At 38.9% G+C, this 26,094-nt stretch overlaps 1 protein-coding gene across 1 annotated transcript in view; it reads right to left on the minus strand.

Annotated features, from left to right (window-relative positions):
• Positions 1-26,094, minus strand: part of LOC126412041 (sodium channel protein para) — a 903,820-nt gene that overhangs the window by 773,548 nt on the left and 104,178 nt on the right. Inside the window, exon 5 of the mRNA XM_050081417.1 lies at positions 24,834-24,962. Within this exon, the coding sequence (XP_049937374.1) occupies positions 24,834-24,962 (129 nt within the window). The remainder of the gene's footprint in view (positions 1-24,833; positions 24,963-26,094) is intronic.

Consider the following 26,094-nt stretch of genomic DNA (forward strand, 5'->3'; position numbering starts at 1 on the left):
GCAATACCGAAGTATAGGTCGAACGAGTGTTTTGTAAGCCACCTCCTTTGTTGATGGACAACATTTTCTAAGGACTCTTCCAATGAATCTCAACCTGGAACCCGCCTTACCAACTATTAATTTTATATGATCATTCCACTTCGAATCGTTCCGCACGCATACTCCCAGATATTTTACAGAAGTAACTGCTACCAGTGTTCGTTCCGCTATCATATAATCATACAATAAAGGATCCTTCTTTCTATGTATTCATAATACATTACATTTGTCTATGTTAAGGGTCAGTTGCCACTCCCTGCACCAAGTGCCTATCCGTTGTAGATCTTCCTACATTTTGCTACAGTTTTCTAATGCTGCAACTTCTCTGTATACTACAGCATCATCTGCGAAAAGCCGCATGGAACTTCCGGCACTATCTACTACGTCATTTATAAATATTATGAAAACCAATGGTCCCATAACACTCCCCTGTGACACGCCAGAGGTTACTTTAACATCTGTAGATGTCTCTCCATTGAGAACAACATGCTGTGTTCTGTTTGCTAAAAACTTTCAATCCAGCCACACAGCTGGTCTGATATTCCGTAGGCTCTTACTTTGTTTATCAAGACAATTGTACAATATCTATCATTGATGGAAGACCTGTCAATACATCCTCCCACCACCACCTATTCTTGTCTAAGTCGCCGGCATCACCTATCCCACTAAAGGCAGGGCTACGTGTGAAAGCAGTCACGTGATCTATGAATTAATATGCAAACGATGTGCTGCTATTTTATAATGGCATGACAACAAACAAGTTGCCTGCTCACATGAATGACAACTGCCAATCTGTGGCCATGAGACAACTGAACCACCCAGTTGGAAGTACACTGCCCCACACAATGTGGCTGCGCCATCAGGATCCTTCCTACTAACAAAAGTTTTTCTGAAACTGTGCAGGTGGGAACACTCCCCGCAACATATCCTATGTTCTCGTAACACCTCCCCCCCCCCACCCCACCCCCTCCTCCACGGCCACAACCTTCGTTAGTCTCTGTTCTCCACCTAACTAACCCCTTCCCTCCTGCCACTCCATCACTACACAGCTATCTATTCAGCCAACATACCCACAAGTTTTTTTTCCTTTCTCTGCTTCTCTCCTTTTCCACTCCTCCCCCTTCCTCCAAAAAATGACGTCCTGACTGCTCCTAGCAGCTCTACCCTGTTCCCACCATAACCCTGCAACCTCTCACACACAGCACTATACCTTCCCTCACCCCTCCACTGCTAACCCCTCCCTCCTCACCCCATGCTCTCTCCTTAACTCCACCACCCAAGCCTGACAGCTGCTCCCGTCTGGCACAATCGCTGTACTGAGTCTGGCCACAGCGACCAGGAACTGTGTTAATAGGCATATAATTTGTGCTTGTGTCAATGTGTGTGCATTTTCTATTTCAGAAGAAGGCTTTCTGGCTGAAAGTTTATGTGTAGAGCAGTCTTCTCCTTGTGCCTGTCTGTGACTTAGTGTCTGCACTATATGAAGGATAACAATCTATCCTTTCCATAATATTGTTAATATAAAAATTATGGCATATCAAAGTCTGATATTCATTGGAAACAGTCTAATACGTCCCGATGACTTCACTCCACACCCTTCATCACAAATAAACATCACAGATTCACCTCCTAATATATACAGTCTGGTGGAGATATGGACAGATAAGATCTCAGAACATCAACCTGATTCTGACGCCTGGAAACTACATGGTGCAGCTGAGTCACATGGAGAAGATGTAAAGCAGAGTCAATTTTATTTACAAATAAAATGAAAGATGTGACTCTTAAAGTTTTCCCGTAGGATAGAATATTCCATCATTTTTTTGGCTGTGCATCCAGGATGGTATTATTTCTTCTTCTTATATTTTGGCTGACAACCTTATAGTCATCTTCAACAGAAGGTGCTGGCAAAAATTAAACCACAATGCTGTGGAGTAAAATTTACTACAGAGTAAAATTTTGCTCCACTGTATTGTGTCAAGTGGTTTGAATTCTTTCAGAGACTCAGTTTCAAGATAGCAAGGCTCTTCAAGCACCACTGTAATTGTGCTGCTGAGCTCTCAATTGTTTGGTCTGCGATGCCTTCCTTTTCCCTCTCCAATTCATAACATACTGATTATTTTGTAGGGTGGCTAGGTATCATTTCAGGACCCAGATGGTTATGTAATCAATTACATGCTGGAGGGGCCAGTGAATGAGTCCCGCTCCTTCCAAATACCATTTTACTGTCTGCATACACTGTGAGCTGAATGTGATCTGTGATTGTCATGTTGACTGTGAAAGGCGTGCACAGGATTGCCTCCTGTAACACACCTGCGGCACACCAGTTTCACATGATCTGAAGACATCCTATAGCAGATGTGCATGTCAAATGTTCTTTCTTGGTGGCAAACCAGGGCGAGACGAGTAAGTCGCACAGGGAACCCTGATTGAAATGTTTCATGGGAAGTCAAGCAGTCAAACCACATATGGCCAAAAGCATGGATCACCTCCAGGAAGATGACTCAAAAGACTTCCTAACATTCTGTTGCATACATTGCTTCTTCTTCCAGACAAAGAAGTTGATTGGTCTTGGGGTGTCCACACCAAAATCCAAATTGTTCCTGGGTATAATGTGTTATGTTTGCATTTGTCACAGCAGTCTCTGCATGTACAAACTCTCGATTAAGGTTAAGAATGATAATGATAGGCTTACCATATCTGCAATTTTCTATGGCTCCAGATAGTATCCATTACAGAGTATGCCGTTGAAGGCTGTCTTACGTGTGGTGTGAAAATAATGAGCTGTTAGATACAGTACACTGGACTAGCAGGGCCTGGTAATGAAATTCAGTAATGAAACCCATGAATTTTCCATGTTCCATTACTCTGTTTACCCAAAGTATAAAAATTAACACCCAGGGAAGTGATCCTTGGAGTATGAGTTACAGAATGAGCACCTTGTTCATCATCTCAGAGTTTCCGATAAACCAAAGTCAACCATTCGCCTTCCCTACTACTGACTTTATGTGCTCATTCTATTTCATATTGCTTTGGAATGTTACAGCTAGATATTTAATTGCCATGGCTGTGTCAAGCAGCACACCACTAATGCTGTACTCTAACATTGCAGGAATGTTTTTCCTGCTTATCTGCATTAAATTACATTTTTCTGTATTTAGAGGAAGCTGCCATTCATCATATCAAATACAGTAAGTCACCCTGTAGCCTCCTACAACTGTTCAAAAACAACACTATTATGTACATTACAGGGTCATCAGCATGATTACAGTGAAATTTATTCCACAGATTAGGGACATGAGAACACAAAAACGATTGGAATTGCAGAATTGTAGTTGCACTCAGCTGTGAGAATTCACTATGGTCTGAAGCCTCCAAGTGTTTCAATCAGTGTGTCTAGGCATTGTGGTATGGAATCAAACAGGGCCTGGATATGCTGCTAGAGAACACACAGCCACACAGATTGTAGGCTCATCAACAAAGCATTGACTGTGGCTGTGGGAGGACCAGAACAAATAAGCTGTGAAGCAATCATTTCCCACACATGTTCAATGGGTGACATGACAGGCGAACATGCAGACCAAGGAAGCAGTGGTACCCATCAGTCTTCAAGGAAAGATTTGCATTACTTGCCACATGTGGCTGGGCATCATTCTGCTGAAATATGACACGTGGAACTTTCTGGTGGAGGGTAAGTGCTTGGGGCTCTAAAACCCCCTGATAAAGAGCGTGCTGTTCAGACTGCCCTCAATACATAAGAAGAAAGATCACTTGTTATAGCCAATAGTGTTCCATACTATCACACAATATTATCCTGCTCAACATGTACGTGGGCATCATTGCAAATAAATTGAACTGGACTCTTCCAAAAACTCTACATTTTTCCATTCAGCACACCAGTGACAGTATACATGTACCCACTGCAGTCTGAGACATTAGTGGTTTCTGCTCAATGGAAGTTGATGGATAGGCAGGTGTGCCACCAATCCAGCCTTCATCAAATGGTATTGAACCATTGCCTCAGACATGTCCACTTGTTCCAGTGCTCCAACACTGAGCCAACACTGTCAACCAAACTGTTTTCTCAGTTACACGTGTGTGGACAAGATGGCAGTCATCCCATGCCGCAGTCACAACCCTCTTCTATCAGCTGGTTCCACAAACACATATGTGTCATAGTAGCATGTCCTGTACAAGTAGTTATGCCACAGTACAATAAACCCATTTTCAAGATCACAACCATTCGCTTTCTTCCAAATTGCTCACATCGTGATACTGCACTCTTTGACGTTTGTCAGGCAAAATGGCATTTGCTTGCATGTCAACACTTCATTTGCTGGCTCTGTACAGACTGAACGTGGCATACCACTGAACTGCCTGGTCACACAAAAGTAGCACTGTTGGGCCTCCATGCACACTATCTCTCTGAAATGTTAATCACTTATTACAGTTTTGCTGTTCTAGAAATCCTCTGATTTTGGAGTGATTCAGGCTATTCCTTCGGTGTGTTGCAATTTTAACAAACAGCACTGTACATGAAAATGGGAAGCAATATTAAGGTTCTGTTATCTGAGAACCAGTGCAGCTTTGGGAAAGGTAAAGTCAACAGAGAGGCAGACACTGCACTCATTAACGGAAGAAAAACAAGAAAAACCAGGATGCCTTCATAGGATTTGTCAACCCAGATAAAGTGTTTGATAATGTAAAATAGTGCAAGCTGTTTTAAATTCTCAGAAAAATAGCTGTAAGATATAGGGAAATATGGGTACTTACAATATGTACAAGAGTAAAGAGGGACCAATAAGAATGGAAGACAGAGATAGGTGCTCAAATTAGAAAGGGCATAAGCAAGGATGAAATTTTTCTCCCCTACTGTTCAACCTGTACAATGAAGAAGCAAAGGAAATAAATGATAGCTTCAGACTCGGATTACAATTCGGGGTGAAAGGATATCAATAATAAGATTTGCTGATGGCAATGTTACCCTCAGAGAATGTGAAGGGGAATTACAGGAGCTATTAAAAGGAATGAATAGTCTAACGAGCACAAAATATGGTGTAGAAAGACACAAGCAATAAGGAGTAGGCCTAGCAGAAATGAGATTAACAGTAAACTTAATATCGAAATTGGGGATCACATAACAGACAGCTAAAGGAACTCTGCTGGCTTGGAAGCAAAATAACATGATGGATGTGTGGTATAATTCTGTTCAACTCATCTCTTCTTGGAGAAGCCTGGGTTCGACTGCAAGCAATCTATCTATTCCAAATTTATGCTTCGGATGAAAACTATTTTGTTCTTTATAGCCTAAATTCCACATAATAAAAATTGGACCTGAAACTATCAGCCCCTATGCAAAACAGCCTAAAATTATTCATTCCTTTCAATATTGATCATTTTACTTATGATTAATTTATCATATTTCTTTGTCTGATCCATGATTTCGCACTTGATTTCTCTGTTAGAAATAATCTCCAGCTTTACTAGCAAGTAGTGGAAGCCAGAATGATCTCTTACCACATTTTACAGAGTATAAGATGCACCTTAATTTTCAAGCAACTTTTTTTTAAATAACATTTTTACCACTTTTATTATCAAACTGCAGTCAGACTAAAAATGTTCTGACCTTTAAAATCCCTGAAAATCATCATCTGGACTTTCTACTTCTCCTTCTTCAATGGAGCTGTTTTTAATAATTGCCGGCCATTATGGCCGAGCGGTTCTAGGCGCTTCAGTCTGGAACCACGCTGCTGCTACGGCCACAGGTTCGAATCCTGCCTCAGGTATGGATGTGTGTGATGTCCTTAGGTTAGTTAGGTTTAAGTAGTTCTAAGTCCAGGGGGTTGATGACCTCAGATGTTAAGTCCCATAGTGCTTAGAGCCATCTGAACCAATTTTTTAATAACTTGTTACCAAATGAAGTTAAGATACTGACAGGGGATACTTTTAAAAAGTGAGTCAAACAATGGCTTATCCAAAAATGCCCTTATAACTTTAATTTATCATGAATTACAATGTAATAAGAAATAATGTAAACTAAAAAAATTGTAATTGTAAAAGCTTTATACTTAGTTGAAAATGCACATGCATGTAAAATTACGTGTTATGAGCAATAAATTGAATTGAAATGTGAATAACACCTGGCGGTATTTTAGAAGGTTTTGATATTGTTTTCACTGGAAACTGATCATTGTTACATTTAGTACCATCAGTAGAACATGAGAGGACAAGAGTGTAGTGCATTTTCTAATGTCCACTTGCTTTTTATAGTTACAGTTTTAACATCTTTTATGGCAAAGTTCTGTTACTTGGCACATCAAATGTCAGAGGAGTTTCATCCATAGTCGCTATTTAGCTTAGTTCCACACAGGTTTTCTTTTGATGTTGAATAATAAGGCATAGGCAAGATAATGTTTCTCTCCATACTCAGGTGGCGTTTTCTGAGATATTTTGTTTTTGGTTTGCATGTTAAGCCCTTGATGTTTCATTAACCTGTAGCACCACCCAACTCCACCCTTAAAGTCTGTTAAGTTCCACTGTAGCACTTTGCATGTTAAGCCCTTGATGTTTCATTAACCTGTAGCACCACCCAACTCCACCCTTAAAGTCTGTTAAGTTCCACTGTAGCACTAGCTTATGAGCATGTATTTCAATCATTTTTGTATTAATTCCAAAGGCATTTTGATGGTGTCTTTGAATCCATTTCAATATGTCATCTAGTTTTGGCCAGTTTGCATTCAGTCCTCTATTTGCACCTTTAGTCTTCCTCATCTTTTCCAGTTCTTCTTCACTAGCCTCTCAGTCACGAATGGTTCTTTCTGTTGGTAGTGACAAAAATGCCACTCAGCTGTTCTGTTTCTTACTTTCAATTTATAGCCCACATCATATAAATACCTTTTATTTTTTCCCATTATGAAACTAGCTACTAACAAAAATATTGTACTGTTACTGATAACACCGTAGACTCGAATGACACAACATAGGCTAGAAAGTGTTCTGGGTTTGTGAGACAGGGAGGGAGTGAGAAAGTGTCAGCAAACTTGTGAATCCCCCCAGCTCATGCTTGTTGCATTGGTGCACTGCTGCTGCCAGTTGAATCTAATGTGGCCAAACAAAGATAGGTTTCCCGTGGCATCAAATATAAAGACATTTTTAAGACTGGCAGGAATTTTAAATCAAACACTGGACATTTTTATATTAATTTCAAGTATCAGGTGCACCTGAATTTTTGAGGCAATTTTTTTTTTAAAGCATCTTATAATCTGCAAAATTCAGTATTCACAGTGACATAATTGGTTTTGTAGTGGATAGGCTCCATCAATTACTCCTCTTAAGACTCCAAACACTGCTCATCTTCATTTTGACAATTATTTAGAAAAGCTTTTTGAAGCAACTCACATATTTCAATTGAAGCAGTTGAATTATCTTTTCTGACAACTAGTGCCATTTAAAAGACAATTTCTTAATTACTGTTGTTTACTGAAACATTGATAAGGATTATCGGTGACTTTTGTAATACTTTTCCTAGGGAAAAAAAAACCAATTTCAGTTGTGTAATCCTCTGATCAAATGGAATCATTTTATTTATATTATAATACCGTTTTTGTATTGACATTTATATCAACACTTTTCTAGTAATTTTTGTTTTCGTATGTTTTTAGACATTACATCACCTTTCAACCTGGTTCAATCAACATATTATCCGTGGAAAAATGCTCCTGTCTGATCACAAAACAGGTTACTCTTTAAAAGTGGGGAACCAGCTGCCTCAATCTTCATTCCATCTACCTCACCAAAAATTTTGGCATGCAAACATGTTCGCACTCTTTTAACATAGAACATTCAAAATTCTTTTACCCAGTCTTTCTTTATAGTTAAGCGTCCATACTCAGCATCTCCCTCTCTCTGCCACTGTCTATGAATGTCTCTCTCCCAATGTCTAGGTATGCCTCTCTCCCACTATCTCCTTTACACGTGTTCTACATTCTGGTTCAAAATCTGCCCTACCATATAGCTACATGTTAAAGTTCAGTGGTCTAGCCATTGTAAGATTTCCATCTATTTGTATTTTTCACTTCCACTGTCTCCTCTCTCTTTTGCTCTGACTGCTTCAATCTTCATCTACCTCTCTTTCTCTGTTATTGCCACTCTCTCTCACTGACTATGAATACCTCCTCTCTCTCTTTGACTCCCTCTGCTATTGTCTTCATCCCTCTCTATTTCTCCTTCCCTGTCACTGTCTCTCTCCCACCATCACTGTCTCTTCTCTCTTTATCTACGACCAGCGCCACCTCCTCCTCTTCCATCATCACTGTCTCTTTTGCTACTCTCTTTCAGATAAAAAAAAAAGTGCAAACATGTTCACACGCCAAAATTTTTGGTGAGGAAGTCACAATGAGAATTGTGGTAATTGGTTCCCCACTTTTCTGTCAGAGACTTTTAAAGAGGAACACATTCACTTTTTTTTGTGCTCCAACAGGAGTGTATTTGCACTGGTTCCTTCTTTTGCCTGTTACAGCATGGTGTGCTGCATGTATAAAACGAATTCTATAGGTCATTAAAGTTTTGACAGTGTATTTATATTCTTCAACACTAAATACCTTTAAACATATAAACAACAAATTTGTAGGTATAACGTAAGGTCAATACAAAATCATTTGCTTAACATTTTTTTCTGAATGCTTTGCTCATCAATCACAATTAATCAAAAACACCACACTTATGATTTATATCTTAAAAGAGTAAAAACATTATTACAAATATCTTACTGAATTTGCAGTCTTTCCAGTTTTACATAATTTTTCACTCTCAAGGCATGTTAAGACCCTTTTTAGCCCATTTTTTGTCAATGCAAGATCACTTTGGCCATATTTTCATAGGCATGAAGTGCCCATTACACAGAACAGTGTCATAAAGATTTACTGGCGGAAAAATACTGACTAAAAACATAGTCTGGTGGCCTCGGAACCCTTGTGATGACCCTAGAACACTTGCCATGTGTTCTCTATGGCAGTTAAAACTCTGTTACACCTCAGACCAGATATTATCTGCATATTTTACATGCTTAAGTATGGTAACTTTGAACCTCTGGATCTCGATGATGGGTAACAATACAAAAAAAATGTTTCAGGTTCCCCTAGAACATAATCTTAAGAAAATAAGGTGAAAAGTTTGATTATCTGCTATGAATAGAAATTATAGAAGTGGCCATCCCCACAATTTGTACTTTTCGTAACTAAAACTCATGGTTTCCAGTGTTTTCAAAGGAACTGCCCATGAATAAATGGTGCTTTTATAAGCAGCCTACGGTTCATGCAACACAATATTTAATGGAAAGGAAACAAGCAAATTGCTTAAATTGCTTGGGCTGGCAGAAGTGTGTAACAGTTAAATTTTGATCCTGTACTGTAGAATAGTTACCGTACGTCTGTTCTTCCAAGAGGTATACATATGGTCATAGGTGATGGGCTATTCTAAACATTTGAACTCTTATCTCTGTGATTAACAGATCCTGGAATATGATCCCCTGAATAACTGCATTTTTGCACGTGGCTTTTTGGAACATATTGATATTGTGCACTGTCACGCACGACTTGATAAACACGATTTACTTTTGATCAGAACCAGTCATTTCTGACCGATAGCCACCAACATTACTTAAATTTACATGAAAGTTAATTTGATTTTGTAAGATACTTCATAATTCTTATGTAGGGCTTGTCTAATGCCCAGGGAATGATGTGTCTAGCCAACAGAATAAAAGCAGAAGTCTCAGCTGAAGGGGGACACACTTGCATAGTTATAGTGACTGTCTTGAAATGGTATCAATGGAAGCATCAAGCAGAATCTGTGACACCAATAGATACATGTACTTTTCAAGATGGCGTTGTGTTGTTTTGCCTATGATGAATGCGGCAAGGGCAGTAGAATACTTCAAGTGTACTGATCTCATATTACTGTTTATGTATAAAACAATAATAAAAAACATTATTTGAAGTTGTTTCTTCATTATTTATAAAGTTAAACGAAAAAAACATCACTAATCATATATAAAGCCATGGAACTACAACCCTACACAACAAACAACTATAAGGTAAATACAAGTACTGATCAGCCAGAAGATTATGACCACCAGCCCACTGTCAACATAAGCCTGACAGGTGATAGCAGTGTCACCTGCAAAGGAGTCAGAACTAGTCAGAGACACCCACAGTGTGTGTAGTATCAGTGAGCGTGCAGTCCGTGTGTAGAATGGGGAAGCATGAGATCTGTTTGCATCTGACCGAGAGGAGATTGTCAAGGCCCAGAGGCTCGACACAAGCATTTTAGAAACTGTATGACTTGTTGGGTATTTGATGAGTGCTACCCATCAGACTTTAATGCTGGGCAGAGCACAAGTGTCTCAGAATACACCGAACAATGGGCTTCCCAGTCGGCAGCCCATGCAAGTGCCAATGTTAACACCACGACATTGGCGAATACAACTGAAATGGGCATGTGCTCATCAGCACTGGATGTTGGCACAGTGGCAAAGCACTGCATGGTCTGATGAATTCTGATATCATTTTCATCATGCCGATGGGAGACCACGAACCTATCGTCTTTCAGGAGAACAGCTCCTTGACTCCTGTACTAACAGTGACAGAGATAAGCTAGCAGTGGTTCCATTATGCTCTGGGGAACATTGGCAGTGCAGCTCGTACAAGGCACCATGATGGCCAAGTAATATCGTACACCGGTTGCAGACCACATACACCCCTTCATGACGATCATGTTTCCCAATGTCAGTGGCATTTTTCAACAACATAATGTGCCATGAGACAAGGACAGAAGTGTGCTGGATTATTTCAAGGAACACAGTGGCAAATTCCAATAGTTGTGCTGGCCCCCAATTTGTCAGATTTGAACCAGATTGAACACATCTGGGATGTGAGTGAATGTGGCATTAAGAGCTCATCGCTCCCTTCCCGGAATTTATAGGAATTAGGTGACTTGTGTGTGCAGATGTGGTGCCAACTCCCTCCAGCCAGCTACCAAGGCCTCATTGTTTTCATGCCATGATGCATCGCCACTGTTATCTGTGCCAAAGGTGGACATTCTAGCTATTAGGTAGGTGATCACAATGCTCTGGCTGATCAGCGCATATGCACATGAATTCTGGATTTGGGAATCTACATTATTAGTGAGGACTCGAATTAATGTCATTTAAAGTAAGCAGATTTCAAATGAAGCAATGAGGATATAAGGAGTAGACTAACGCAGAGAAAGAGTGCACTCCTTGTTAAATGAAATCCACTAGTATTAAACATAGGTATTAATATGAGGAAGAAATTTCTGAGAATATGCATCTGGAGCACAGCACTGTATTGAAGGGAATCATGGACTGTGGGAAAACTCTAGCACTTCACACAGAGATAAATTATGCCAAGTGTTCTTTTGCATACAACTTTAAAACTCTAGTGATGTTTTCACAATCAAAATTCTATTTTATATTTCTAACGGGCGTTGATATGGTTAGGATGTTTAACCATCACCAAGCATGTTATTTAAACATAAACTGTGTACAATTCTCCTAATTATATTGTGTCAGCCTTTGTATATAAATGACAGAGAACAAATCATGTGTCCTTCTTGCAGTCTGTATTCTCCTCCATGAATGTGGTTGACAGTAGTCAGTTGGGTGTCACAATACATAACTATCATAGTAACTTTGAAATAATGGAAGAGTGTGTGTAAATAATGTGAGAGAATGACATCTTAGTAGTGGATTGTAGTTTAAGTATTAGATTCCATCTGTAAGTATTAATTAGAGCTCATGAAGTTGCTGTCACATTCCTACCTTCAGTGTTTTCCCATTCATCGTACAGTTCCAAATGTAAGAGGCTGATTCAAACATTTCTTAATCAATGTCAGTTAATTTCATTTGAATGCAGTTATTAAATGTAGTTTTTTGCAGTTAGATTGAAATAAAACAAATGCTTCACAATATTATGTTGCTCGTTCATATTCAAAACTACACTTATTTTTGAAAACCTTGCTATGACAATTCCTATTTTCATAGACATGCCTTTCATTAAACTATTTTATATGATGATACAACATCTCTACATATTAATATCAACCAATGGTACTGCAGCTGTTGCAAACTAAAGCAAATTCTTTACATGATACAAGAAATATACAGAACTAGAATGCATTAAAGCATGAACATGTTAGTACAAATGACCTACAAAATTTATGATCTGTGCAAAGGCTATATTCTGATTCCATAGCTAAGTTTTAGGGCAGACATGGGGGAAATTTTGTGTACATGTTATTGTCGCGTGTTAACCTCTCATACACTTATTAGTGGAAGCATTCCTGCCAGCAATTGATGATTAATCACATCTTTCAGCAACATCACTAAGTAGAACTAAGAGAAAGAGTGCAAACACTTTGCTTGTAAAATATTAAAAATTTCATTGTTGTGCTGTGATCAAACCAAAAACCAGCAGAAAATATATACAGACGAGAACTCACTTTGCCTCAACTCAATGAACACGAACTGCATTAAGTTGTCAATAATTAATTGTGAATGATTAGTTTGTGTCTATGTATGTTGCGGCTGTTGTTGTGTTTGTTTGTTTGTTCGTTTGTGTGTACTGAAGTTTTTAGGGATGAATGATAAACTTAATGAGTTTTGTTTGTAATGTGTAAGAGCATGGGGCTATTTTTACCCCGTTTTGCTTGTTCTAACCAAACTGAACTGTTTTTGCAGGGAGCTGATTATCATGGTCTCCATAGCATGTTGGATGGGATTGTGTTACAGTTGTTTAAAAAAAGTCCTAGTTGGGATACATAGTGTGCAAACTAAGCTGAGAGATCAAGAATTTTTCCTGTCACTTGACATCATTAACCACCAATACATATACAAAAAGAAAATCTGGCAGCATGAGAAAGGATACAATGTTAGGATGTGAGGATCATTAGCACAGCACACATTAAAGTTTTATGAACATGCTAAATGGGTGACAAAAACAGCACTTTGTGACAGTGACATCAGAAAAATGCACCATTAAAAACCTGAAAGCACAAAATGTATTTGTGGAAAGGGTTTCTGAAGTGGGAAGTTTTGTGTGTTCATTTTATGTTAAAACTTTTATATTAGTAGAGAATGATTCAGTGTATTGGGGACAACTGAAATTTGATGGTGAACAAAAAGCTGCAAATAATGAAGATAAAGTTATAGTCCATCAGGAATCAGGAATGAGGAGAAGCATGTCAGGAAAGAGAAAGGATGGAGGATGACACAATGGGGTTTCCAATGCACATTTTTACCAGGAAACATAAATAAAATGTAGTTCAGTGGCTACCATAGGTAAGTAGCATTGATATGATAAATACAAATCAAGTAGTTGACAATCTGAATAAAAAACGTGAGAAAAATAGAAGCCTTTATAAAAATAAGAAGGAGCAGGAGGGGAAAAATGGGGAAGGAACATCTGGGAGAAGAGAAGATGCAAAAGAAGGAAGAACAGACACAATTTTAATAAAAATAAAGAAGAAAACAAGTGGAAGAGAACAGAAGACAAAGAACTTTTAGAGTGAGTGAAGGTAAAACTTATTATTAGTTTGAACACTACAGTGGTTAACCTGATATAGTCCTATTGTAAGTTGTATACCCTTACCTTCCTTGGATCTTTGAACTAACTTACCCAGGGTAAAAATCGTAGAGGGAGACCAAGAGATGAATACACCAAGCAGATTCAGAAGGATGTAGATTGCAGTAGGTACTTGGAGATGAAGAAGCTTGCACAGGAAGAGTAGCATGGAGAGCTGCATCAAACCAGTCTCAGGACTGAAGACCACAACAACAACAACAACAACCCAGCTGTTTATAAGGGGGCATACAGTTTAATGTAGACTCAGAACCATAGTGTATAACTACACATTTTTGACATTATCAAACATTGGCAGATGCGAAAGAAGTTATAAATGATGAACAAGAATGTTAAGACTGAGCAGCGGTCAAATCCGAAACCTTTGGACCTGTAGTCTGGTATTTAACCACTGAGCCACTGACACAAACGCAATCTGAGTAGTAACGGAAAGAAAAGTAAAGAAATAAAGAGAGAAAACAGAATCTCTCTCCTGTGTCAGCTTCTTCATCTCAGAGTAGCAATTGCAACCTATGTCCTCAATTTGTTGCTGACTGTATTCCGATCTCTGTCTTCCACTACAGGTTTTACCCTCTGCAGCTCCCTCTAGTAGAAAAGGATAACTGAGTGCACATTAGAGACCGAAGATGTCTTGGTAAAATACTGGAAATTAAAAAAGAGTAAATTTTCCATTCTGGGCTCGAGACAGTTTATGAAAACTGTGAGGAAAGACAAGGAAAATTGGAGCCAGGTGTAGATGATACTGAGAAAAAATTAAAATAAATAAAGGTGAGCAGAGAAAAGTTAAGCGGATCTGAGATAGCACAAACAGAAAATGATTGAATCCTTAGTCAGTACTACAGTGGAATCAGTTTTAATCAACCCATTGCACGTATTGAGTGAAATGAGTCACACCAGATCATCGGAAAGGTGGATCTAATTGTATTAATTAGGGCTTTCAAAGGTGGTTTGATGAAACCAAGCCATATAAAAGCACCTGAACTAAAAAAAATAAACATCCCATTGTGTTCATTACCACTTTCAGAGACACACTGACAAAGAACTTGAAAGACCATGAAAAATTGAGTTCACATTGAGCTATTCAAACAATGAGAAAATAACCTGGACCATTTAGGCACACAACTAAGCGAATAATGCCCAGTGCTTTGAGCAAGCATTTCTGAGGCAGTACTGGGCACAGCAAAAATATCTTATAATTTAAATCTTACAACGGAAACTCCAGGTTGGAATATCAGCAATACAAGGAAAAGGATAGATCACTACTCACCAAAAGATGATACTTGAGTTGCAGACAAGCACACTGTTACACATTTAGCTTTCAGCCAAAGCCTTCTTCAAAAAAGGAAACACACACAATGTAGGAAAAGATACATTCCTACTTACTGTAAAGAAAACACGTCAAGTTGCAGACAAGCACAATTAAACGTGTCTTTTAATCATGGCTGTCTCTAACTTGACATGTCTTCTTTATGGTAAGTAGCAATCTATCTTTTCCTACATTGTTGATATTTCTACCTGGAGTTTCCATCATTTGAAACATACACACACATTCATTCACACAAGCACGCACACCTCAGGCACACATGACCACCATCTCTTGCAGCTTGGACCAGAATACAACTGCCATGTGAACGACAGCAGCAATCTGGAGGGGTTAGGAAAGGAAGGTAAAGCAGGGTATGGGTTTGGCGAGGGAAGAGCACTGTCTGGCGGAGTAAGCTGGGACTATATGGAGGCATGATAAGACTGCCACCAGGCACAGTTTCAAGAGGCTGTGTGGCATGGAGGAAGGTAGGGTGGTGAGATGAAAAGCAGGGAAAGGGAAAGATGGGCAGCACACAATGAGGGTGAGAGGAAGGAAATAGGGAGGAGGTGATAGGACAGAGAGGTGGAAAATGTTGGGAGGAGGGTGTGGGGACAGTAGGTTGCTGTAAGTTGGGGCTGGGATAATTTCAGGAGCAGAGAATGTGTTGTAAGGATAACTTGCCCTGCACAGTTCAGAAAAGTTAGAGGTGGGGGGGTGGATCCACATAGCCTGGGTTGTGAAGCAGCCATTGAAACTTGTGCATATTTTTAAATATCTGTGAGTGTTCTGTGTATTGTTTCATATTTTTACACATATTTTCAATTTTCAGCTCCCCCACAACCGTCTAACACCTACATTTGCCAATTTCTGCCTCATTCCCATCTCCCATACACCATCCCTGCCACAATGGACTACTGCTCCATCTTTCTGCACCCATTCAAAAAAGTATTCCTTTCCCTGGGTAAAACCCAGTCCTACATCCTGTTCCTTAAATGCTGCTTAAACCATGGAATCCCCTCCCCTCCCCAATGGCCTAACCATAAAAATTCCTTTCTCTGGATCCCACTCTTCCTTTCACAATGGTTCACAATGATTTTCAGATTCTTCCAGTCCCTGGCCGTCACAAGCAAAGGCATTCAAGAACTACCTCTGCTCTCTCCACTGTCACTCTGCAATCCCTATCACATCTCTGAAATTGAATTCCTTGTTATCCAGCACCTAGAGGAGCATTTCAGACAAACCTTCATAAGTCATCCAACCTGCTGATGTCTTACTGGCACCGCAGGGCACCACTTTCTAACCCCAGTGTTCCTCCTCAACAATACCTCAAAGTACACACACCCTGCCTTGCTGACCCCAAAACTCCCTACCAACACTCCACTACATCCAGAGGCAAAACATTCATAGGACACTGTTGTTAAAACTTCCCACGATAACCGTGTGCCCCACAGAAGTTTCAGCCCCCTCCAAAGGCCTCAACTTTAGCCCTACACCTAAATTTCACTACATTGGACTTGTCAAAGACCTACGCTCCTTCTCCAGATCCATATATGGAAACACTTCTTTGCCATTGATCCCTCCAATCAAAGCCAACCTAATCTCAACACTGAACCCTCCCTCCCCTGTTTATATCACCATCCAACTGTGATCCCTCTTCCCTCCCACCTAACTACCAGTTGGTCACCTTCCAGTAATTCCTTACCTCCAATGTGGCCTCATCATCCTTCCCCAGGCCCCTTGCTACGAACACCTACCTTTCTGTAGAAGAAAAGACATCCATACAGAACCTCAAAACTAATTCTGACCTAATCATCCTACCTACAGTCAAAGGTTCCACCAGTATTGTAATGAATCACAGTGACAAACTGGCGGAAGGGCTCTGCCAATTATCTGACTCCGCCACCTACAAACTCAGCCAGAGTGATCCCATCCCAGAAGCTCAAACATAGCCTCCAAACTCTGCTTAAGGCATTAGGGCATTCCCATAATCTCGCCAATGAATCCATTTGCTTCCTCACCCCCATGACACCCCACACAGCCACCTCCTGCATGCTCCCAAAAATCCACAAACCCAAAATTCCTGGATGCCTCATTGTAGCTGGTTATTCTGGCCCCATTGAAAGGATATCAACCCTCACTGAACAACACCTCCAACCAACTGCCCATAATCTAGCTTCCCACATCGAAAATACCAACCACTTCCTTCACCGACTCTCCATCATCCCCACCACTTTACATCCTAGATACCTAATTGTCATTGTTGATGCCACTGCCCTATACACCAATACCCATGGTCTTGCCACTATTGAACACTACCTCTCCAAATGTCAGATTCCAAACTCCACATCTCATTCCTCTCATACACCTCACTAACTTTATTCAAGGTCACAACTACTTCTCCTTTAAAGGGTAGGTGCACAAACAAATCCATGGCACAGCCATGGGAACCCATATGCCACCATCCTATAAAATCTGAAAATCTGTTTAAGGGTCAACTAGAGACCTCCCTAGCCTCCTCCACCCCCCCCCCCCCCCCCCCAAAAAAAAAGGTCTAGCCCAGGTTCACTGATGATATCTTCATGACCTGGACTCAGGGCCAAGACACCCTTTCCACATTCCTTCACAGCCTCAAAACCTTCTCTCTCATCCTCTTCACCTGGTTGGCCTCAACCCAGCATACCACCTTCCTGAATGTTAACCTCCTCCTCTCTGGTGGCTCCATCCACATTGAATCCACCAACAATCAATGGTATCTGTATTTCAACTACTGTCATCCCTTTCACACCAAAAAGTCACTCCCATACAGTCTGGCCACCCAGCAATGGTGTATTTGCAGTGACAAGAAGTCCCTTGTCCAATAAGCTGAAGGTCTCACCAAGGCCTTCGCAGACAGGCACTAACCCCCCCCCCCCCCCCCTCCCCTCCTGGCCCCCTGCCAACATGGTCCACAGACAGATCTCCCATACAATTTCCCCTCACATCCACAATCCTCCCATGACCCTCAAGAACCAGCTGCAAAAGAGTTCCTCCTTTGTCACCCAGTAGCACCTCACACTGGAACAACTGAACCATATTTCTTGTCAGAGTTTTGATTACCTATCACCACGCCCTGAAATGGGGGACATTCTACCCAAGATCCTTCCCACCCCTCCTAAAATGGGGTTCCATCTCCCACCCAATCTCCTCAACATCTAAGTCCATCCCTATTCCACTCCCAATGCCTTACCTCAGGGAAGAGCCACGTGCAAGACCTACCCATCTACCCACACAGTACTTCATATTGCAGTCCTGTCACAGGCTTATACTACCCTATCAGAGGCCGGGCTACCTGTGAGAACAGCCATCCCATATACCAGCTCTGCTGCAATCATTACACAGCTTTTTATATTGGTATGACTACTAACCAGCTGTCCACGAGGATGAACAGCAACTATCAGATTATGGGCCAGAGAGAACACACCATGCTTGATTTTAATGGCTGCTTCACAACTCAGGCCATCTGGATCCTCCCCTCCACCTCTAACTTTTATGAACTGTGCAGAATAGGAGTTATCCTTACAACACATTCTTTGCTTCTGAAATTATACCGGCCTCTACTTATGGTAACCTACCACCCCACACCCTCCACCAAACAGTTTCCACACCCTCTGTCCTATCACCTCCTCCATATTCACGTTTTCTCATTCTCATCGTGTGCTGTCTCTTCGAATGCACCTGCCATTCTTCCCCCTAACCTGTTCCTCTCTTTTTCCACTTCCTCCTCCTTCCCCACCTCTCTGTCCCACAGCTTCTCAATGCAGTTTTGCCATGCCTCTATCTAGACCCTGCATCCTCCACCAGGCAGCACTCTTCTCTCCCCCAGTCCATACCCTACTATCCATTTCCCTCCCATCTCCCCTCCAGACTGCTGCTTTCTTTCACATTGCATTCTGGTTCGAGCTGCTGATCACGATGGTCTTGTGTGCCTGAGGTGTGCTTGCTTGGATGGATGAATATGTGTGTATTTCTTTTTCTGAAGATGGGTTTGCTCGAAAGCCAAATGTGTAACAGTTAACAATCTTTTTGTCGTCCCTGTCCGCAACTTGATGTGTCATCTTTATAGTGAGTAAAATACATTCTTTCCTTATTTTGTTGATGTTACAACATAAATCTCATCAATGACTGGGCCAAATTATCACAGGACTTATTTAGCATTCAATGAATAGAATGATCCATGAATGGATATTGAGATCTTCCTGGTAGAAAATATATTCTTATCAGCATTTGTATGATGATTACCACAAGTAGTGCTGGAGGTGCATGTAGGCTGTGCAATTAACAAACTAGAAATGTCTCAAAAACGTTTTGGATCAGATTGAATGTATAACAAATTGCAAGGTCAACAGCAAGAAGAAGTGTGTGTTAGCTTCAGAAGAGAGAACTATGTAGAGTCTCCAGTATGAAGAAATAGAAAACAACAGAACAGGTGGCCTAGGTTTCAAGGTGGGTGCAGTTGGAGTACCCTTTCCATGGAGGCACATAACAATCTTACATGTTCCAATATGAAGGTGCCATGGGAGTTGGAAGCACATGACAGTGGAATGGAGATTATAGTGAAGATGTTGCTATGGAGGATACATGACAGAGAGGAAACCAGAAAACCATATAGAGTTCCAGGCAGAGCATGCCCTGAAATTGAAGTAACAGGAACATATAAAGTATGGCTAATCAAGAGAGAGGAGCTAAACTGATAACAACATGAACTAGTGATAGAATCACAAATAATGGGAAAGGAATATATAGTATCAGAGTTTGAAATAAATATAAGTGTGTTGACTAGAAGATAGTTGCTCTATCCTGGTAGTTAATTCCGTGCAGTTTCTACAAAGTTACAAAACAAGGTTCTCAAAGGAATGATCAGGTATGAAGCTTCCCAGTGAGCAGACTGGAGACAGTAAAAGTTACGGGGACAAGAAAGCTGAGGCAATGACAAATTTTACTGCACATGAAAATAATACAAGAAGAATAATGAAACAGTATCCTTCATGGTACTGGGTTTAACGATCAGTTGCATGTTGAGAATGGTTTCATTAGAAAAAAATAGGATAGAAATATATCTTGGAAGAAGAAGGATTCTTATCAAAAGAGATCACTGGCTGTTGGAGGTGAAATGGCACATTTTAATTTATGAGCTTAGGATGTATTAAAAAAGTACGGGTCATATTATTATCATTCACATAACAGGTAAAATAACGAAAATAATTCAGGGGTGTGGCAATTACGCTATTTTTTTTTTACATTCGTCCATTTACTGTACATGGTTTTGCATGCTTATTAGTATAGTGTGTGACTCAAATTACTCATCACAGTTTTACTATTTCTGCTGACAAGAACATAATTTATAGATTTGAATATCTTTTGATGCAATATTATACTGTTATTTTCAGTTCATGAAATCAACGAATGGAAATGAAATAACCTTCTGTGCGGAAGTGGCAGTGAGTGCAGGATGAGGTGGATGGTTGGAAGGGTGAGAGGGGAGGTGGGAGGATGTAGAATATGGTGTGCTCTTACAGGATAGATGAAAGTGATATACAGCTCAGGGAGAGAATGGAAGTGATTGAGAAACGTACATGTATTTATGTATGTATAAGTGAGAATGGAATTGTGTTTATTCACTCTTGTGAGTCACTTGTTATCAGACGTCATTATTGAGTATAGAAAGTGTTCTATTATTTTCACTGTCATCAGCATGTTAGTGAACTGGAAAACTTGTTGCCTCTGTAGTTCTATTACCTCTAGTATGTTATGTTTTGTACCTAAGGATGGCAGATTGTAAAATTAATGTCTTGTAAGTTGCATTCACGGTCATGAAGATAAGCTGCCACTGCTTATGTGTGATGTACACTTAGATATAGTAGTGACATGTGTTCACCTTTATGACAGTGAACAAAAGTTAACAGATATCACTTAGATCTCACAATCTACCATAAACCATCCTCACATACAATAACTAACTCACTAGAGCCAGTATAAATATATATGCAACGTGTTCTTCAATACACTAACATGCTTAATGAACAGACAATGAATGAATAGACAGTGCCTATAAATAATTTACGGACAAAAGAGACCACTCAATGAACAGCAGAAGCAAAGAGTCATCAACAGGCTCATACAGAAAGAAAACCTGCTAGCTTTCAGAATAGCTGGAGAACAAATATACAGACACACACACACACACACACACACACACACACACACACACACACACACACACCTTTGCCCCTACATTGTTCTGGTGAGACACAAAAGTCAGGATTGCATTTCGGCAGGTGGACCAGGGTGGGTGCTGTGGATACAGGTAAAGCGAATCAAGAGGCAGGAAGAGGGGATGGGAATAAGTAGCAAGTGGCTTGGAGGAGACCGCAGGTTTGCTGGCAAGGAATGTGGGCAGGAAAGGTGACAGGTGCATGGGCTGGGTCCCTGATAAACAGGTACTGGAGCCAGTGAGATGTGCCACATAATGAAGATTACAACAAGGAGGCACAGACTGGGAGAGAGTGACAGTACAGAGGAATGGGAAATGTTGGATACAGGGTGGGAGAACAGTGAATTAGCAGGGATCGAGGTCAGGAGGGTGGCTGTAATAAACTACTTCTCACACTCAGTAACAACTGTCAAAACAACAGACCCACAAGAATGAATACACACACCCTCTCCTCTCTATGAGTTCCATTCTCCCCCGTCAGCTACATCTAACCTACCCCGTCACATTACACTCTGTCCTATACCCTGGCCCTCCTTCCTCCCACCCTTAGCTGCACACCACCCCTACTCTAACTTCTTCACAGTAGGTTATTTCATTCCACTTAATTCGTCTTTACTCTAACTTCTCTACGGCAGATTATTTCATTCCACTTCATTCATATTGTGAACTACAAATATCAACATAATAGTTCTTTATAAGTAATGCAAACACATAAATTACATACCTTTCAACAGAAATAGTAAAACTGAGATGAGCCATTTGGATCATGAAGTATGCTAATGAGCATGCCAAATCATGTACAGTAAATACAAGAACGTAAGTATAATCTTAAGACGGCATTACCCTAGATTATTTTATTTTATTAGTTATTTCAATGACCCTTACTTTCTTAATGCATCCTAAACTCACAAATTAAAGTTTGTCATTTGAGCTATGTTGTGCAGCCATGAACATGTTACTTTGTTTGAAGTGTAACAGCATATTTGGAAGGTTTTCATCAAAGCAGATGAACATTTTATGTTCAAATAAACTTAATTATTAGCAACGTTTTATTTATTTTATTTTATCTCACCCATGATGTATTTTGCATAAAACTAAAACTTACATTGTTCATTTCATGCTGGATGACAAAGTAAAGTATCCATAACACTAAAAAAACATCAGCACAGTTCTTGAGAATGGACATCTTGCTTTGGCAATGGTCAACAACATGAACAAGTTTAAAAAAAATGCATAACAATGTGCTGTATGTAATAACGTTATTTATTTTGCTACCAGTTTTGATTCTGAAACATCATTAATGGCAGCTGTACGACATCGGCTGCCACTGATGATTGTTCAGAACCGAAACCAATAGTAAAGTAAAATAATTTTATTACAGAGAGCAAGTGTTATGCATTTTTTAAAACTTGAGAATGGAGTTGTAGCATTTGTAATGCTCGCAAATCATTAACATAAACCCTGAGAATGGAGTTGTAGCTCTGAAACACACTGGGCTAAAACAAGAAAATAAAATATACTAATTGAAGGGTGCATATTAATAAAAAAAAATTATTCCTCACCTATATACAACCCATAGTACAAGTGTACATGTGAACTGATGAGATACAGTGTATCGAGATTTTAAACGTGATTTCAATGATGGCTGTGGCCAAACATGTTAATGTCCATATTTTTCAAAATAAAAATGTAAATAGTGATCAAGGTGGACAATTACATTGACTAGTGATAACTATCATCGACTCCTACAATGTTTTATGTAACTTATAGAAAGAACCTAACCTGTACGTTACAGACATTGACAGCTGTTGACAAAACATCTTATTAATGTAGATGACATTAAAAAATAAAGAGTAAAAATGTAGTATCCTGATGATGTGTTAGCATATGTGAGAGGTTGATGCAATATTGACATGAAGACATGTATAGATGGAAAGGGCACATTGCCTTCACTTCACATTGTTATGTTAATTATGACAAATTATGAAGGATTTTTCATACTAATTATCAAGATTTTGGGTATTTTGAAAAATCCTTTTGAGGGAATGCGAAGATGTGTTTTAGGCATATTTTAACTTAATTTTGATTGTGCTGGTAGGGCTGTATTGTATATATAGAGAGATCTTAAAAGGAGCCAACTGCATTACTATGTGAAAGTTTTGTTTATGTGCAGCATAACCCACATAAGATTGTGAAGTAATAGTTTACGCATGACCTCTTTGTTAACACAAACTGTAACTTTGAGATGAAAATGTCAAAAGTAAAACAACATATAGTGAATCTTATAGTGAACCTTATCTTATTCTGTATTACATTGGCCCAGCCTTCTCACAAAAGTTAGCATTGATTACTGATTACTGGAAAGTTTACACAAATGAAATCATTGACTCAAGACTGGGTTTTGAAAACTACAAAACAAACAAAAAGTTCTGTTGACAACTAGTGAACAAGACAGCACATGGAAACTAATTAATACATAACTGCAAGGATGAGAGCACACAACTCCTTGGTATGATAGCGAATCTGACATTAACTTATGTACCTGTTGCAGGATGATAAGCAGCAAGAGTAAAGCACTCAGGTATGGCTCAAAATGGTGTAGATTTTTTTGTTTTTCAGACAACATGGTATGCTACCAGTTATCTGCTCTCTCACAACACATTTAATATGCCCAGAAGAAATTGTAATCAAACAGGCATGAGAAAGATATATAGTACCATCATGGAAAACTTGTAAGCTGAAGAATTAATTTCATTTAAGGGTGTCCAAGGCATTTTTTACATGTTTGAGAAATAAAACAAAACTAAGAGCTGAAATCCCTGCCTGGAAGCAAGTACATAGACAGAGTGATAATCTTTCAACCTATGTATTCTACAAATGACATGTAGAGAAAGAAATTGTATAATCTTATGCAATCATAGAAAGTGTTTCCTTTTTAATATTATTTATTTGAATAAAATAACCAAATAATATTTGTTTCTGGAATAAACAGTGTTTGAGGTAATAAATGTGTGAAGGGAGGAATGAGATTCAATTCCAAAATACTTTTATACAGACTACTACAAAACATTCACAATTTATAAGTTTCCTAAACTGAACAGAACTGTTTTATCAATTGTAAGAATATACACAATTTTAAATATTGCATCTCAAAAAAAGTCCGAAAAAATTCTAATCTGAACTTCAACATACAAGAAATTTAGTTTCATGAAGGAAGCTTACAAGCTTGCTACTCTCTTCAAATTCAATGGCAACAAAAAGCACAAATATATAATAGTTATGTTTCCAACTGGCTATGAATTTGTGTTTGATGCTACTGAATGGGATCTAATCTATAAAATTACTATATCTAATTCTAATTCTAAATCTATCAATAATTCACATCAATGGTGCAAAATGGAAACTGCCATTTGAGGAATTATTCTATCTATAATTTAATCAACTTTGACATTGTACAAAATTTTTATATATGATTACTTGTATAATTATTCAACATATCAATTTATAAATGGCAGTTTGCAATCATTGATGTAAATAATTATTATCTAGCAATAAACCCAATCTCTCAGTCACTACTCACGCTAAAGCTATTACTACGAAGTCCAGCCAGTTCCATGCATCTCTAAGGTACGTAAATGGCTGAAGTATGAACCCTCTTGCCATCACCTTTACGGCTGATTCAAATGTGTAGATGCCAGTAAAAATTACTCTGAAAGAGAAGTGTTTGCAGTTAGGTCTACACTAACTACAATACAGTCACTCAACAACAAACACAAGTACAAGAAGACCTCTGACAGAGAGAGACAGGCAAGCAAGTTTTGAATCTGCTTTCGAGATTCCTCCTGACATTATAAAGCACAAACATGCTAATCAAACTAAAACTCTGCATGAGAAAGAACCATTTCCTCTATGGTAACAAAATTAGTTCTGAAATTACTCCATTCAAAAATATTTTTAATTGGCTGATTTAATGAGATTATATAATTACAACTGCTTCTGATTAAATGAGATGGTAAGAGAAATTTGTTTAATAAAATCAAATCATATATGTTCTATTAACCATTTATTTAATGTACATTGTTACTTCCCCACCCTCGATTCTAATGTCAACTACAGCCAGGTTCAACTACAACATGTAAATAAATGTTGGACTTTTTCTTTGTAATCTATACATCAACTAACATATTGTCTAGCTTGTCATTACAGAAGATATGTGTTTCTGTTTCAGTTACTGATGTTCATAATAACAATTTGAATTTCTGTGAAATAGACAGTAGTGAAATAGAGAAGGCATTACTCTTTTTTTTAATGTCCTGAAATATATAACCAACCATAGCACTTATTACTTAGGTTTCCTCATTCTATAGGAATACATACGGTTTTACATCAAGGCCATATTATTGTGACATTTATCACTTTTCATGCATCAGACATCTGCCAAAGACTGGCACTAAATCAAAATAAATTAGGAAATACAATCCCCTAATGAATTTAAGACGAATAACTTCTTAAAAGTGCTTCTGCCACTAAGATAAATTTAAATTTGATACGGACACATACAGAGGACAGCAAATAATGCATACCATTTGACTAATAATAACTATGTACTTGTACAAATAATTTAGAAGGAAGAAAACAAATTTCGTTGTCGAGTTCTATTATTTTCTGGCTCAGGCACTCCAATTCATAACTGCAAAGAAATATTACATGTAATGTAAAGTAAGTAGGCTGATTGTCCCCACAAAATAATCTAAATAACATTTTAAAATATGTTACTACTTTTAAGATGAAGTTATTAGTAATGAGATATATCAGTTAATATTTTCCTTTATTACAATGAA

Source organism: Schistocerca serialis, chromosome 7, assembly GCF_023864345.2.
Source record: "Schistocerca serialis cubense isolate TAMUIC-IGC-003099 chromosome 7, iqSchSeri2.2, whole genome shotgun sequence".
NCBI classification, from domain to species: domain Eukaryota; kingdom Metazoa; phylum Arthropoda; class Insecta; order Orthoptera; family Acrididae; genus Schistocerca; species Schistocerca serialis.